This window comes from Brassica napus, chromosome A1 (genome assembly GCF_020379485.1).
Source record: "Brassica napus cultivar Da-Ae chromosome A1, Da-Ae, whole genome shotgun sequence".
In the NCBI taxonomy this organism is placed as follows: domain Eukaryota; kingdom Viridiplantae; phylum Streptophyta; class Magnoliopsida; order Brassicales; family Brassicaceae; genus Brassica; species Brassica napus.
In genome coordinates this window covers 25,541,328-25,552,262 of record NC_063434.1, presented here as the reverse complement: position 1 = coordinate 25,552,262, position 10,935 = coordinate 25,541,328, and the positions used below count along the sequence as shown (strand labels likewise).

The 10,935-nt window shown below is 37.4% G+C and overlaps 3 protein-coding genes across 3 annotated transcripts; 1 reads left to right on the top strand and 2 right to left on the bottom strand.

Annotated features, from left to right (window-relative positions):
* The first annotated feature begins 627 nt into the window (after nt 1-627).
* LOC125577366 (ubiquitin-conjugating enzyme E2 32-like) lies at nt 628-4,966 on the top strand. Its single transcript, XM_048738802.1, has 6 exons — nt 628-774; nt 2,603-2,768; nt 2,973-3,104; nt 3,550-3,634; nt 3,710-3,873; nt 4,270-4,966. Exons 2-6 carry the CDS (start codon nt 2,658-2,660, stop codon nt 4,702-4,704), a joined length of 927 nt encoding a protein of 308 aa, XP_048594759.1. The 5' UTR covers nt 628-774; nt 2,603-2,657; the 3' UTR covers nt 4,705-4,966.
* A 278-nt stretch (nt 4,967-5,244) lies between these two features.
* Nucleotides 5,245-6,557, bottom strand: LOC106396771 (universal stress protein PHOS34). The gene is made up of 4 exons (XM_013837250.2): nt 6,235-6,557; nt 5,848-5,957; nt 5,615-5,733; nt 5,245-5,514 (listed from the first exon to the last, which is right to left on the bottom strand). The coding sequence occupies exons 1-4, from the start codon at nt 6,416-6,418 to the stop codon at nt 5,436-5,438; spliced, it is 492 nt and encodes a 163-aa protein (XP_013692704.2). The 5' UTR covers nt 6,419-6,557; the 3' UTR covers nt 5,245-5,435.
* A 373-nt stretch (nt 6,558-6,930) lies between these two features.
* On the bottom strand, nt 6,931-10,700 carry LOC125577361. The gene is made up of 13 exons (XM_048738794.1): nt 10,317-10,700; nt 10,031-10,217; nt 9,880-9,952; nt 9,499-9,646; nt 9,299-9,408; nt 8,835-8,975; nt 8,620-8,761; nt 8,397-8,522; nt 8,109-8,269; nt 7,948-8,022; nt 7,724-7,865; nt 7,354-7,650; nt 6,931-7,257 (listed from the first exon to the last, which is right to left on the bottom strand). The coding sequence occupies exons 1-13, from the start codon at nt 10,593-10,595 to the stop codon at nt 7,123-7,125; spliced, it is 2,016 nt and encodes a 671-aa protein (XP_048594751.1). The 5' UTR covers nt 10,596-10,700; the 3' UTR covers nt 6,931-7,122.
* Between the last annotated feature and the right edge of the window lie 235 nt (nt 10,701-10,935).

The window sequence follows — 10,935 nt, the reverse complement described above, 5'->3', positions numbered from 1 at the left end:
ATAATTAACCTTATATTTCTAGTTTACATCTCTTATTTTATATAAAATATTTATATTAATACTACACATACTTTAAGTTCATATGATATACATGCAATTACGGAAAAAATGATTTCGTACTCACTTAAAAAGCATGTCAAGTTTTTTTTATTTCAAAAATTAACAAAAAGTTAGATCCAAAATTTTAAAACAATAACTAAATTAATGCATTTTTAGTTTTAAAATGTTATGTCCAAATCTATTAACCATTTAATCTATTAAAAATAAAAAAAAAGTTAAGTAAAATTTATATTCTTAAATACAAGAAATTTAAAAAATGAAAAATTTAATTTTTTTTCAAAATCTAAATATCCGAACCCGATCCGAAATAACCGAAACCGAACTAAAAATACACGAACCCGATCCGAAGTATAGAAATACCCGAACGGGTTCTACACCTCTATACCGAAATACCCGAAAACCCGAAATACCCGATCCGAACCCGAACGCCCACCCCTAGTCAACGCTTTTGACTTCCTATACTCTTTGTAGCGTGCACGTTTTACTGGGCTTTAAATAATCACCCAAAGGCCCGTTAAAGTCCAACCACATCAACGGCAGTAAAGACACAACGATTACGTGGCATATTCAAAACCGTTAAGATGGTTAGAAACTGTCACCTTCACGTATCCGTAGTTAAAAGAGTGATGACGTGGAAACTAATTCTTTTGGAATTATTTTGAGCTGTCTCTCTCACCGCAACGCAATCTACTCCTCTCCTTTGCGTGTTTAAGTTTGAAATATTTACTCTCTCAGACACTTTTCCAGTTTCTAATTACACTAAAGGTCACATTGGACTTGCTACACACTTTTTTGCTGTGTAAAGACATTGACACCCCTTAACTAAACAACTTACTCATGACGGACAAAAAAAAAACACCCTTAACTAAATAACTCTTCTTCCCCACTAGACCTCTATCTTCTCTAGCTTCAAAATAACTTTCTCAATTCCAATCCCAAATTAAACAACGGATGATAGATGTGCCGAAAAATTTGCCTACGAATATCAAATGGGTTGCCTACGGATGTTGTGGTCACCAAAAAATTTGCTCAACGTACGTCGTTTCTCTCCGTTTTATCCTCGGCGATCCTCCCTGATGTATCTGCAAATCTGAGTCCACTGTCATCTGGGTCACCAAGATTATTATAAGCTTTTCCATCTTCTTAATTGCATCTCTATTTCCATCAATAATCGAATATATTTTGTAATTAGCCCTCTTTGTAATTTGTTTTCATATTCTCCCTTTTTTGTATCATTATTTGAAATTTAAAACATATATATAAGAATCAAACAAGTTAAGAAAAAGAAAACAAATTATTTGTAAGAGTCTTTGTTAATGAAATAGTTATGGACAAGATACTTGTGGACAAGAGAATTATGTTAACTTTTTTATAAAGAAGTTATGCAATTGGCTATTTGTGTTTCAAGTTTTTGTACAATCAAGTGGAAACTCAAGTATGAAATGTCTTAGACTTTGTGATCTTACGAACCATGTCTGAGAGCATGTGTACTAATTCAAGGATATCTGAAAACTTTCCTATCATCTATAATACTCATGGATGGGTGATTTGTGGACAGTGTTTTATGGATGAATGTATAGTGGATAGGATTCTCGTGGTTAGTGTGTCGTGGATGGTGTCTCATGAATATGTATGTGAGTATATCATGGATGAATGTATTGTGGAGAGTATAAACATAGCCGAAGAGAAACAAATTACTCACAACACCAAATATTTAAAAACAGGATAATCAGAATACAAAACTTTTATAATCGACGCTGAATGTATTTAAATGATGTTATGAGCGTATGAATCTTATTCAAGAAATACTTTCTCCGTCCACATATTGCTCCAGTAAATATTAAGAGAATGAATGATGTGGCATTACTTGTTCTACTATAGTTTGACTGAAGAAGAACTTGCTAGAGTTCATGAATACAACTTTGACCATCCAGATGAGTCTGTCTTTCATAAATTGTACGCAATGCCACCTAATTAACTCATTTGTGTCCATCAAATGACGTCCACATAATGCATATAAACTGTGTCCAGTAAATTAATTGCATTTACTACGAATGCATCCACAACATTAATTGTCCATGAACCTAACCACCAGTGACTGATCCACCACGGACACATCCACGACATTCCACTATGTTAACTAAAGTTAAATTTTTAATATAAATATAAATATACACATGGATATCAAAATAAAATGAAAAAAAAATCGTATTTTTGACATATATACTTATATATATATATACATATTTGAGAATTAGAAACTGATTATGGATCAAATATGTTGGGGTATGAAAAGTTGATTTATTGTTAAAAAATAAAAAATTATGTAGAGAAATACATCAAACAGCAAACCTCAGAATAAACGTCACAGCTGGAACCAACTCTCCAAACTAAGTTATGTAATGGTTGCTTCTCTAAAACATATCAAGGTCATTTTTGTCACAAATTTACACAGCCGTACAACTAAAGTGTTCTAAGATCAGAATGTGTCTTCAGGCGTAAAGAGAATTCATAATGTGTCCTTTTATGTAACCTTCTCATATTAAATACAGATCGTACTCCGACGGCGGATTACTTTTTCCGGTGAGATCTAGAAGATGGCGGATGAGAAGTATAACCGGAAGAATCCAGCCGTGAAGAGGATTCTGCAGGAGGTTAAGGAGATGCAAGCTAATCCATCTGATGATTTCATGTCTCTCCCCCTTGAGGTAACCTAACCTAATGTTATCCTCCTCAAGCTTTAGAGATCAGAGGAGATGATATTGGAGATTAGATTCACCGAAGATCCAATTCGAATTCTGATTCTATAGATCTAGAAATGGTGCCTTGTGAATTATGTGATCGCGATCAATCATCGTTCATGATAAATAACTTTTGTTATAGTTTGTTTCTCTGTGTATTCAAACTTGTAGGAGAACATCTTTGAGTGGCAATTCGCCATCAGAGGACCTGCTGACACTGAATTTGAAGGTGGGATTTATCATGGGAGGATTCAGCTGCCTGCAGATTACCCTTTCAAACCTCCTTCCTTCATGTTATTGACTGTAAGGCTTATTCGTTACCATTTATTTAGCAAGGGAAAAAAATTGGAGAGTATGGCCCTGTTCGTTTGGAGGTCGCTAAGGTCGCTAGCGTTAGCGACCAACTTCAGCGACTAAACGTTGTTCGTTGTTTACCGGTCGCGGACTCAGCGACTGATCGCAGCGACCAGACGCTAGCGACCCGCGATTAAAAATTTTGATCGCCAAAAAATTCAGCGTTTGCGACCAAAAACCTGCGATAAAAAAAATGATATCAAATAAATATTTGGTCGCCAGCGATACGAAACGAACAACTCAGCGACAACCGCTGCGATCAACCTCGCGACCGAACAACTATCAGCGACATTATGTCGAAGTCGCTGGTCGCTGACTCTAGTCGCTGACGCTGGCGACCACGAAACGAACAGGGCCTATGTATATAATAATGAATCTCTTTGTCTTGCTTCAGCCTAACGGTCGGTTTGAAACCAATACCAAGATTTGCTTGAGCATTTCGAATTACCATCCTGAGCACTGGCAACCTTCTTGGAGTGGTAAATGTGATGGCACTAATGGTTGAAGTATAAGTTAGCTCTTTGCGCTTATGATTGAGGTTTGTTTCTTTGCAGTTCGCACTGCTTTGGTGGCTCTCATTGCCTTCATGCCTACTAGCCCCAACGGAGCACTGGGATCAGTAGAGTATCCAAAAGAAGAGAGGCGTACACTAGCCATTAAATCACGTGAGGCACCGCCCAAGTATGGCTCTCCTGAACGTCAGAAAGTTATTGATGAGGTATTTAACCCCCTCTAAAGGTCCTTTTTATTTTTTTACCACTAAGCATAACTTTTAAAATTTGAATATTTGTTCTATCGTGATTTTGGCATTTGTCTTTATAAACCATCATATGAATAGCTGCTGTTAAAAACTGGCGTTACGGTATACTAGTAAGGTCGCATATCTCTAGGGCTCAAGAGTTAATGTTTGCTCTAACAAGCATCAACATTATTCACAAATATTTTAAGAAACTCTGCTTTATTTTAACTGCAAATCACAGCTACTATTATCTCCTTTTACCTTTAACTCTTGAGCTTTTCTTTGTGTTGTTATATGATTTGTTTTCTCTTAATGACATGGCTTATCTGTTATTGATCTTCAACTTTAGTATTCATGTCCTCTTAATAAGTGCAGATTCATCACTACATTCTTAGCAAAGCGACTGTGGTTTCAAAACCTCTTCCTCTGGAATGTAACCAAACTGCTTCCACTGAATCAGTAGCTCATTCCCAAACTGAGCCACAGGAAGCCATAACAGTAGTGGAAGAACCATCCATCGTCACAGTAGACACCATAGCTGATGATCGAATAATCGAAGAAGCAGCTCAAGCAGTCAATAGAGAGGCTAATGCGAGTCCTACAGCAGGAGCGTTAGCAACGGTTGAGGTTGCGGCAAAAGCTTCTGGAAGTGGTGAGCAGACAATGGTAAGAAGAGCGGCTCAGAAGCCAGTCGATGACAGACTGTTCACGTTGGCGGCGGTTGGTCTCGCAATAGCAATCGTGGTTCTTCTCCTAAAGAAGTTCATAAGGTCAAGTGGTTATGGTACTGGCTTTATGGACCAGTCTTGAACATCGTCCATGTAAACCAAACCAAACCAGACGGTAAGAAAAAGTCAAGGCTGATCGATGAATGAAATGTGTGAAAAGTCGATGATGCTTATGGCGTTTGTTGGTCGTTTGGTTTATGAATATGATTAAAGTGCATATAAAATAGGGTAAATAATTATGTGTGACATTGTCTTGCAACTTATTTGGTACATTCAATTATAGCTTGTGACCAAGTTAGCAACAATATTGTATTTTGGATTTTAATATATTCTATTTCTTAATATATTGTCTTAGCAACTTATTTGGATTTTAATATACTGTAAACTATTTCTCATATAATATTTTCCAAAGTTAAGTTAACAAGTTTTATCATTGTAAGAAGCGTTGATCATGTGTGCATGTTATATCAGTCTTTTGCCTCAAATGATAAAACTAGCATTTCCTTTTGTAGCAGAGACAATAAAAGGCATGCTTGTCCAAAACAAAGTTTGTTTTAAACTTCTAATTAATATAAATATCAAGATTAAAAAAACCAATAACAAGCTTGAAAAAGCAAATCACTTGGTCCAAAACTCAAAGCGAGTATTTATTTTATTAGAAGGTAGAAGTATTTTTGACCCATGAAATCAGATAAAGATGCACAAGATAAACAAACATACAAGTCACACAAGAGTTATAAATACAGATTACGATACACAAATCTTAAGATATACACCGGTTATCGGGTTATCCGACCAATATCAACACAAAGCTCAGTGGTGAGCCTTCACGACGGTGACAGGGCATGCCACGTTGTTCACAACATGGTTGCTTACACTTCCCATTATCATCCTGCCAAAAAAAAAAAGAAAAAAAAGCTTTCGTTACATACTTATCAATATGTGTAAGAGGAGGAGATGTTGAAAAAAAGGAAAGAGGAGGAATGTTTTACCTCTTAAGGCCACCAAGGCCACGGTTACCGATGACAAGGCTTGAGAGAGGGATATGTTCAGCAGCTTCACATATCTTCTCACGAGGATCTCCCCAGTATATCTTCATCACTACTGTAATCTGCTCATGTTTCACAACAACAACAACAACAACAGTTCATCTTCATTTAACAGAAACCATGGACTGTTCTTACAACTACTAAGTTACGTTGAAGAGAGAAAAAAGAAAGCTTACAGATTTCTGCCTAGCGGCAGTGTTGGCAATGTCAAGGGTTTCAGCATCAGGCTTCACTCCATACTTCTTCATCACAGCAGCTTCCGAGAACTCACTCAGGGGAATCAGAGCTGAAACGTGACAACACAAAACCAAGAGTCAAACCAACAATAAAGATTATTGTAGGAAAACACTTGAACTCAAAACCCATAACTCGAACTTAACTAATAAGACAAAACGATGCATGAGTAAAAGTCAAAACAGATATTTTTGGTAGATCAGATAAAAAAAGGCTAAACCAAGTAGACTTGACAAAACTCCTAAACCGAGATCGATCGTACGATGAAGGCTTTTTTTAAAAAAAATTCAGAGTAAAACAAACAAGAAAGGAGGTTTGAGAAACCGTACGAGATCCAACGGTCTCCCAGAGCTGCATCTCGCCATCCTCGTAATGCATATCGTGAGCGACGGTGATGAGGATTAGATAATCTCCGTCGCGAGCCACGTTCTCGATCGCCCAGTTCAGAGCCTTCTTGCTGCACTCCGAGAAATCCACCGCCACTCCGATCCTCCGACCATTACTCTCCGCCATATTCTCTCAACGAAAGCTTGATTCTTTTTCTTTTCTCTGTTCTCTCGAAAGACAAATGGGATTAGACTAGGAGGAAGACTCAATCAACGAATCACAACACTGTCCTAATGTCTTATGATCTGTTTACATCTTGGCCGTTGGACTGAGTCCAAGACGATCACAGCCCTTGAATTACAACAGCTGAAAACAGTGGTAAGCGAAATAGTAACGGACAAGAGAAGGTGGGAGTGTGGGCCCCCACCGTACTCGTCCGAATGCAATCAAAAGTAAACAGAGACGATATCAAAGGCACGTTCTTAAAGTCAAACAACCTCTTTCTTTTTCTTTTTAGCCATGACACAAAATTAAAATATTAACGAAAATCATTTTAATCTAGTAGTTTAATAATTTACTAATGTTTTATGTAGGTTTACAAGTTTAAATAGTTACTACTGTATATACATTAATTTTTAAAAACTTACATTACATTTTAATACGGATAGGTTTAGAAGTTTCATTAGTTACTAAATAAATTAATTTTTAAAAAATTACATTAAATTTTTAATACGGTGCAAATTTTTACATCATATAGAATTGACTCTTGTTGATATAATATTTTTCATAATTTATAATAAAAGAAGAAATCAGGGTTTAAAAGGAAAAATAAATTATTAAAACAAACATTTTATAAATACAGATCCCTCTGAAATCTTGACTGGTAGAGCTTAAATCTTGAGAGCGCGGGTGATTTCCCAGCAAGTCGCCTCCATTTTATGAGACAAACTCCGGCCACCGCTGTTAGCTAAGGTCACTAGGAACCACTCGTTCTCCAATGAAGATGGATACATTAGCTGATCATCCTGCAACATTAATTTTACCCTTTTCATTTATTTTTACTGCCATCAATAAAACAACTTTTATTACCAAACATACAAAAAGAGATTGTTTTGTTTTACCTCAGGGAGATCACAGAATTCGTCAGGAGATATCTGAAGTATAGCTGATGCTGACTGACCCGTACACCATGCGTACAGTTTGGTGGTTTCCTCGTCTGCAAGTGTTATCATTATGTGGAACGTTCTCACTACCTCTGATCCTCCGTTACTATTAAAGGTTACCCGGCAGAAGCTACAATGCAGATTCCCTCCGTGTAGTGGCGATTCTTCGTCTATGAAATGGCCGCAAACGCTGTGTGATAATCTCGTGTTTATGCTATGGCATTGGTCAATCTCATCCAGCTTCACCCGACAAATCTGCCAAAAGAAACATGCAGTGAGAGAGAGAGATGATGCACAAAGGAAAATTTATTTAGAAGCTGACACGAACGTTGATTGCAGGTTTTCTCTGTTTTGAAATTTGGGAGAGGGTAGAGACTTTGTGAAGACAAGAAGAGGTTAGAAATGCAGGTAAGCAGCTTAGGTTGATGAATGTAGCTTTCTCGTTCCCCTCATGCCATAACACCTCAAGGCTGCTTAACCAAAACAATCTTTAAGCTAAAGCAATAAAGTGATTAAACCAATATCTACTCATTACTTATTTATAACGCTTACCAATTCTCTTTTGTGGTTTTGCAGGATAACCCTGAAACGTATACGACATGACCAAGTCCTAACCTTCCCAACGACCTGCAAGTCATATAACAAAGGAAAAAAGAACTCATCAAAATCGATATTTTTGATGTTGTTTCAGAATTAATGAAAGGATTTGATACCAGTAACTATTAAAGTGGAGCCTAGCCCATATTGCTCCGGTTGTGTCCTCGATTTTCAAAGAGAAGACCACTCCTGTGGCATTTGGATCACATAATATATCTGTTACAACGCCATAGAGACTGATGCCAGTGGTTTTGTCGCGACAGTCCGTTATATTCGTCTGCAGAACTTCAACCAATGAGAGGTATATTAACAGATGCAGCAAAGCAATATATTCTCAAATAATTTTCAGACCCGACCATCAGTAATATTATGCTTGATCAAATGTGATCTTAACTTCCACTCACCCGAAAAGGATAATTGCTGAAGTCTATAGACCCTTTGGCGTCACGAGGCAATGTCACCTGCGAAACTCCTACTGAACCAAGCAGTTTAGATCCTTGACACTGATTCTGGGATAAAGATACACAAACCTGAAAGAACAAACAACTCACTCCATATTAGTGATATCAGAAACCGATGAAAAAAATTGGCACAAGAAAAAAGAGAAACAAAAGGATATGTATCTACCGTTTCCTCTTGTAAGGTTGACGGCACTATATAGAGATGTGTTGCGCTACCATATTCGAGGCAGAACTCATCTTTTCCTTCCATTGCACTCTCTTCGAGACTAGAAATATAAGGCCTCTCAAGCCCAAGCATACTTCCCACACTGAAAAATGGTTTTTTTTTTAGAAACGGATTGGTTAATAAGTTCAGATAGAAGCACCAAAACAGGAGCTTACCTCATGAGGTTTGCCACGATGACTTGATCTCCCCACAAGATAAATTTTAACTTAACGCCGTCAGCATCTACAAGTGCAATTTGCCTTCTATGCGCAGTACTAAACTTGAGTTCAGATTCCAGAGGACCTATAGATTCAATCCTGCTCTCAAACCACGAGGAGAAAATGCAATTTTACTTAAGAATAAAAAGGCAATAGAAGTTAAGTAACGGTAAACACACAATCTCTCAAAACATATACTTCATACATCTATTTCTGATGAGGTACTTTACACATCTTTTCTACAAAATTTACTATGAAACTTCAAGACGTGGAACAATAGTACTACTAGCCATTCCTTCCAAAAGGTTTTGATCTGAAAGTTTAATCATTGTAATAGTGTTTGCAACTAGGTGTGTGAACGGTAAGTTACTTTTACCAAGACCAGCATTGAGTGACATCACACGCAAGTATAAATCTCTTACCTAGCATACAAAGAGTATGAAGTTCCATTGTTGAAATCATCAAGAGAAACAGATGAGAAAGTATCGGAACAAAGTTGAGCTACAATAAAGATTGCATCTTCTTCTTCGTCCTGCAGTATTCGAGAGTCGGGTAATAAGAATCGGAAACTAACAACAGGAAAATCCAAGACTGCATTTCTGGGGAAAATGAAAACAATAACCTCATCTAGCAAAATGACAAGATACTCTGTTGGAAGTAACCGTGGAGTACCACATCCTTCTCTAGCGGTACGAAGGTAGCATCCAGTGATCAAAACCTCTCTGCCTTTCCTAAGTATCCCATTTGGTGTTTCCACCAACTCATAATACCTACGCAGTAAAGTATCATAAGCTTATAAGAATCTCTATAAAAGACATCATATAAACAAGCACTCAAACTCATCTCAATACAATATTATGATTCATCTCTACTGAATAAGCATACAGACATAGCAATAAAAGCATCACAATACAAACTTATAAGAATCTCTATACAGACATAAACAAGCACTCAAATCCATCTCAGTATAACACTATGATTCATCTCTACTGAATAAGCATACCTGCGATGTAGATAGAGATCAATAGTGTTGGAGCTCCAAAAATCCCCTAGCGTAAGCATGAATATGTTTGTACCTGAAAACAATTATATCCGAATGAATAAACCACATCAATGCAGCGGAAAAGAGAAGATTTTCAGGAGTTTTAATATACCAGGGAGGAGATCAGCCTTGATAACAACAGCTTCCAAAACACTATTCATAGACAGAAAATTCTTCTCGTAAATAGAGTCTATAGTAACAGTATTAGCGAGTCTTTTTCTTCTATGACTCTTATTCAACTGATCAATGAGCTCAGGCTTCTTCTTTGACATCCCCGGTTTGTTTTGCTCATGCCACCCCTAACCATCAAAAACAACAACATTTCATCAAAATCGAAGCTTTCCACCTCCCCATGCTTAGAAAAGATCCAAAACCGAAGTAGGAGAGAGCAGCGGCACCTGAGAGAGATCTGAGAGGAGAATGGCGGCAGTGACACCGCTCGAATAAGCAGTGCATGTTTTCAATAGACGCGAGGCAATCCATCCCCAGCCTGGACCGCTCACCTCAGTCACGGCTTCGCTTGGATTCTTCTTCCTCACATCCTCCTCCTCCTCCTCGATTTCGTCTTGTTCCGGTGAAATCACCGCTCTGGCGTAGTCGATGAAGGCTAGAAACGGGTCTTCGACTTCTTCCTTGTCGTCGATTTCAATTAGCGAGTCTCCGATTGAATCCCCCATCGGAAGCTCTCAGTTGCCGATTTCAAAACCCTAGATTCGCCGTTACTGTAATCGCCGCCGGGACATTCGACTACTTCTGCTTTCCCGGGTAATTCATTTTAAAATTGAAATTGAAAATGGCGTCTAGTTTGGTTATTAAGCCCAATGGGCTTGACAATAATCAATAATAATCTTTAGCTCAAAAAGCCCGATCCGCGATGTCATAAAACTACGATACTACCCTTACATTTTTTTTTTTTTTATTGGTAAAAATGTTAAGAACTTACATACACTTATATATATATATATGTATTTTATGTGCACTTAGGGCATCCGCATTGCTAGATATACAATTGCATAT

Coding starts and splice junctions, on each gene's coding strand:
- LOC125577361 (XM_048738794.1), bottom strand. CDS start 10,595: ATGGGGGATTCAATCGGAGACTCGCTAATTGAAATCGACGACAAGGAA. Junction 9,647..9,879: donor GATCTCTATCTACATCGCAG/GTATGCTTATTC, acceptor TTTACTGCGTAG/GTATTATGAGTTGGTGGAAA. Junction 7,258..7,353: donor AATTCTGTGATCTCCCTGAG/GTAAAACAAAAC, acceptor TTAATGTTGCAG/GATGATCAGCTAATGTATCC.
- LOC106396771 (XM_013837250.2), bottom strand. CDS start 6,418: ATGGCGGAGAGTAATGGTCGGAGGATCGGAGTGGCGGTGGATTTCTCG. Junction 5,958..6,234: donor CTGGGAGACCGTTGGATCTC/GTACGGTTTCTC, acceptor GTCACGTTTCAG/CTCTGATTCCCCTGAGTGAG. Junction 5,734..5,847: donor CTGCCGCTAGGCAGAAATCT/GTAAGCTTTCTT, acceptor AAACATGAGCAG/ATTACAGTAGTGATGAAGAT.
- LOC125577366 (XM_048738802.1), top strand. CDS start 2,658: ATGGCGGATGAGAAGTATAACCGGAAGAATCCAGCCGTGAAGAGGATT. Junction 2,769..2,972: donor TCATGTCTCTCCCCCTTGAG/GTAACCTAACCT, acceptor TCAAACTTGTAG/GAGAACATCTTTGAGTGGCA. Junction 3,105..3,549: donor CTTCCTTCATGTTATTGACT/GTAAGGCTTATT, acceptor GTCTTGCTTCAG/CCTAACGGTCGGTTTGAAAC.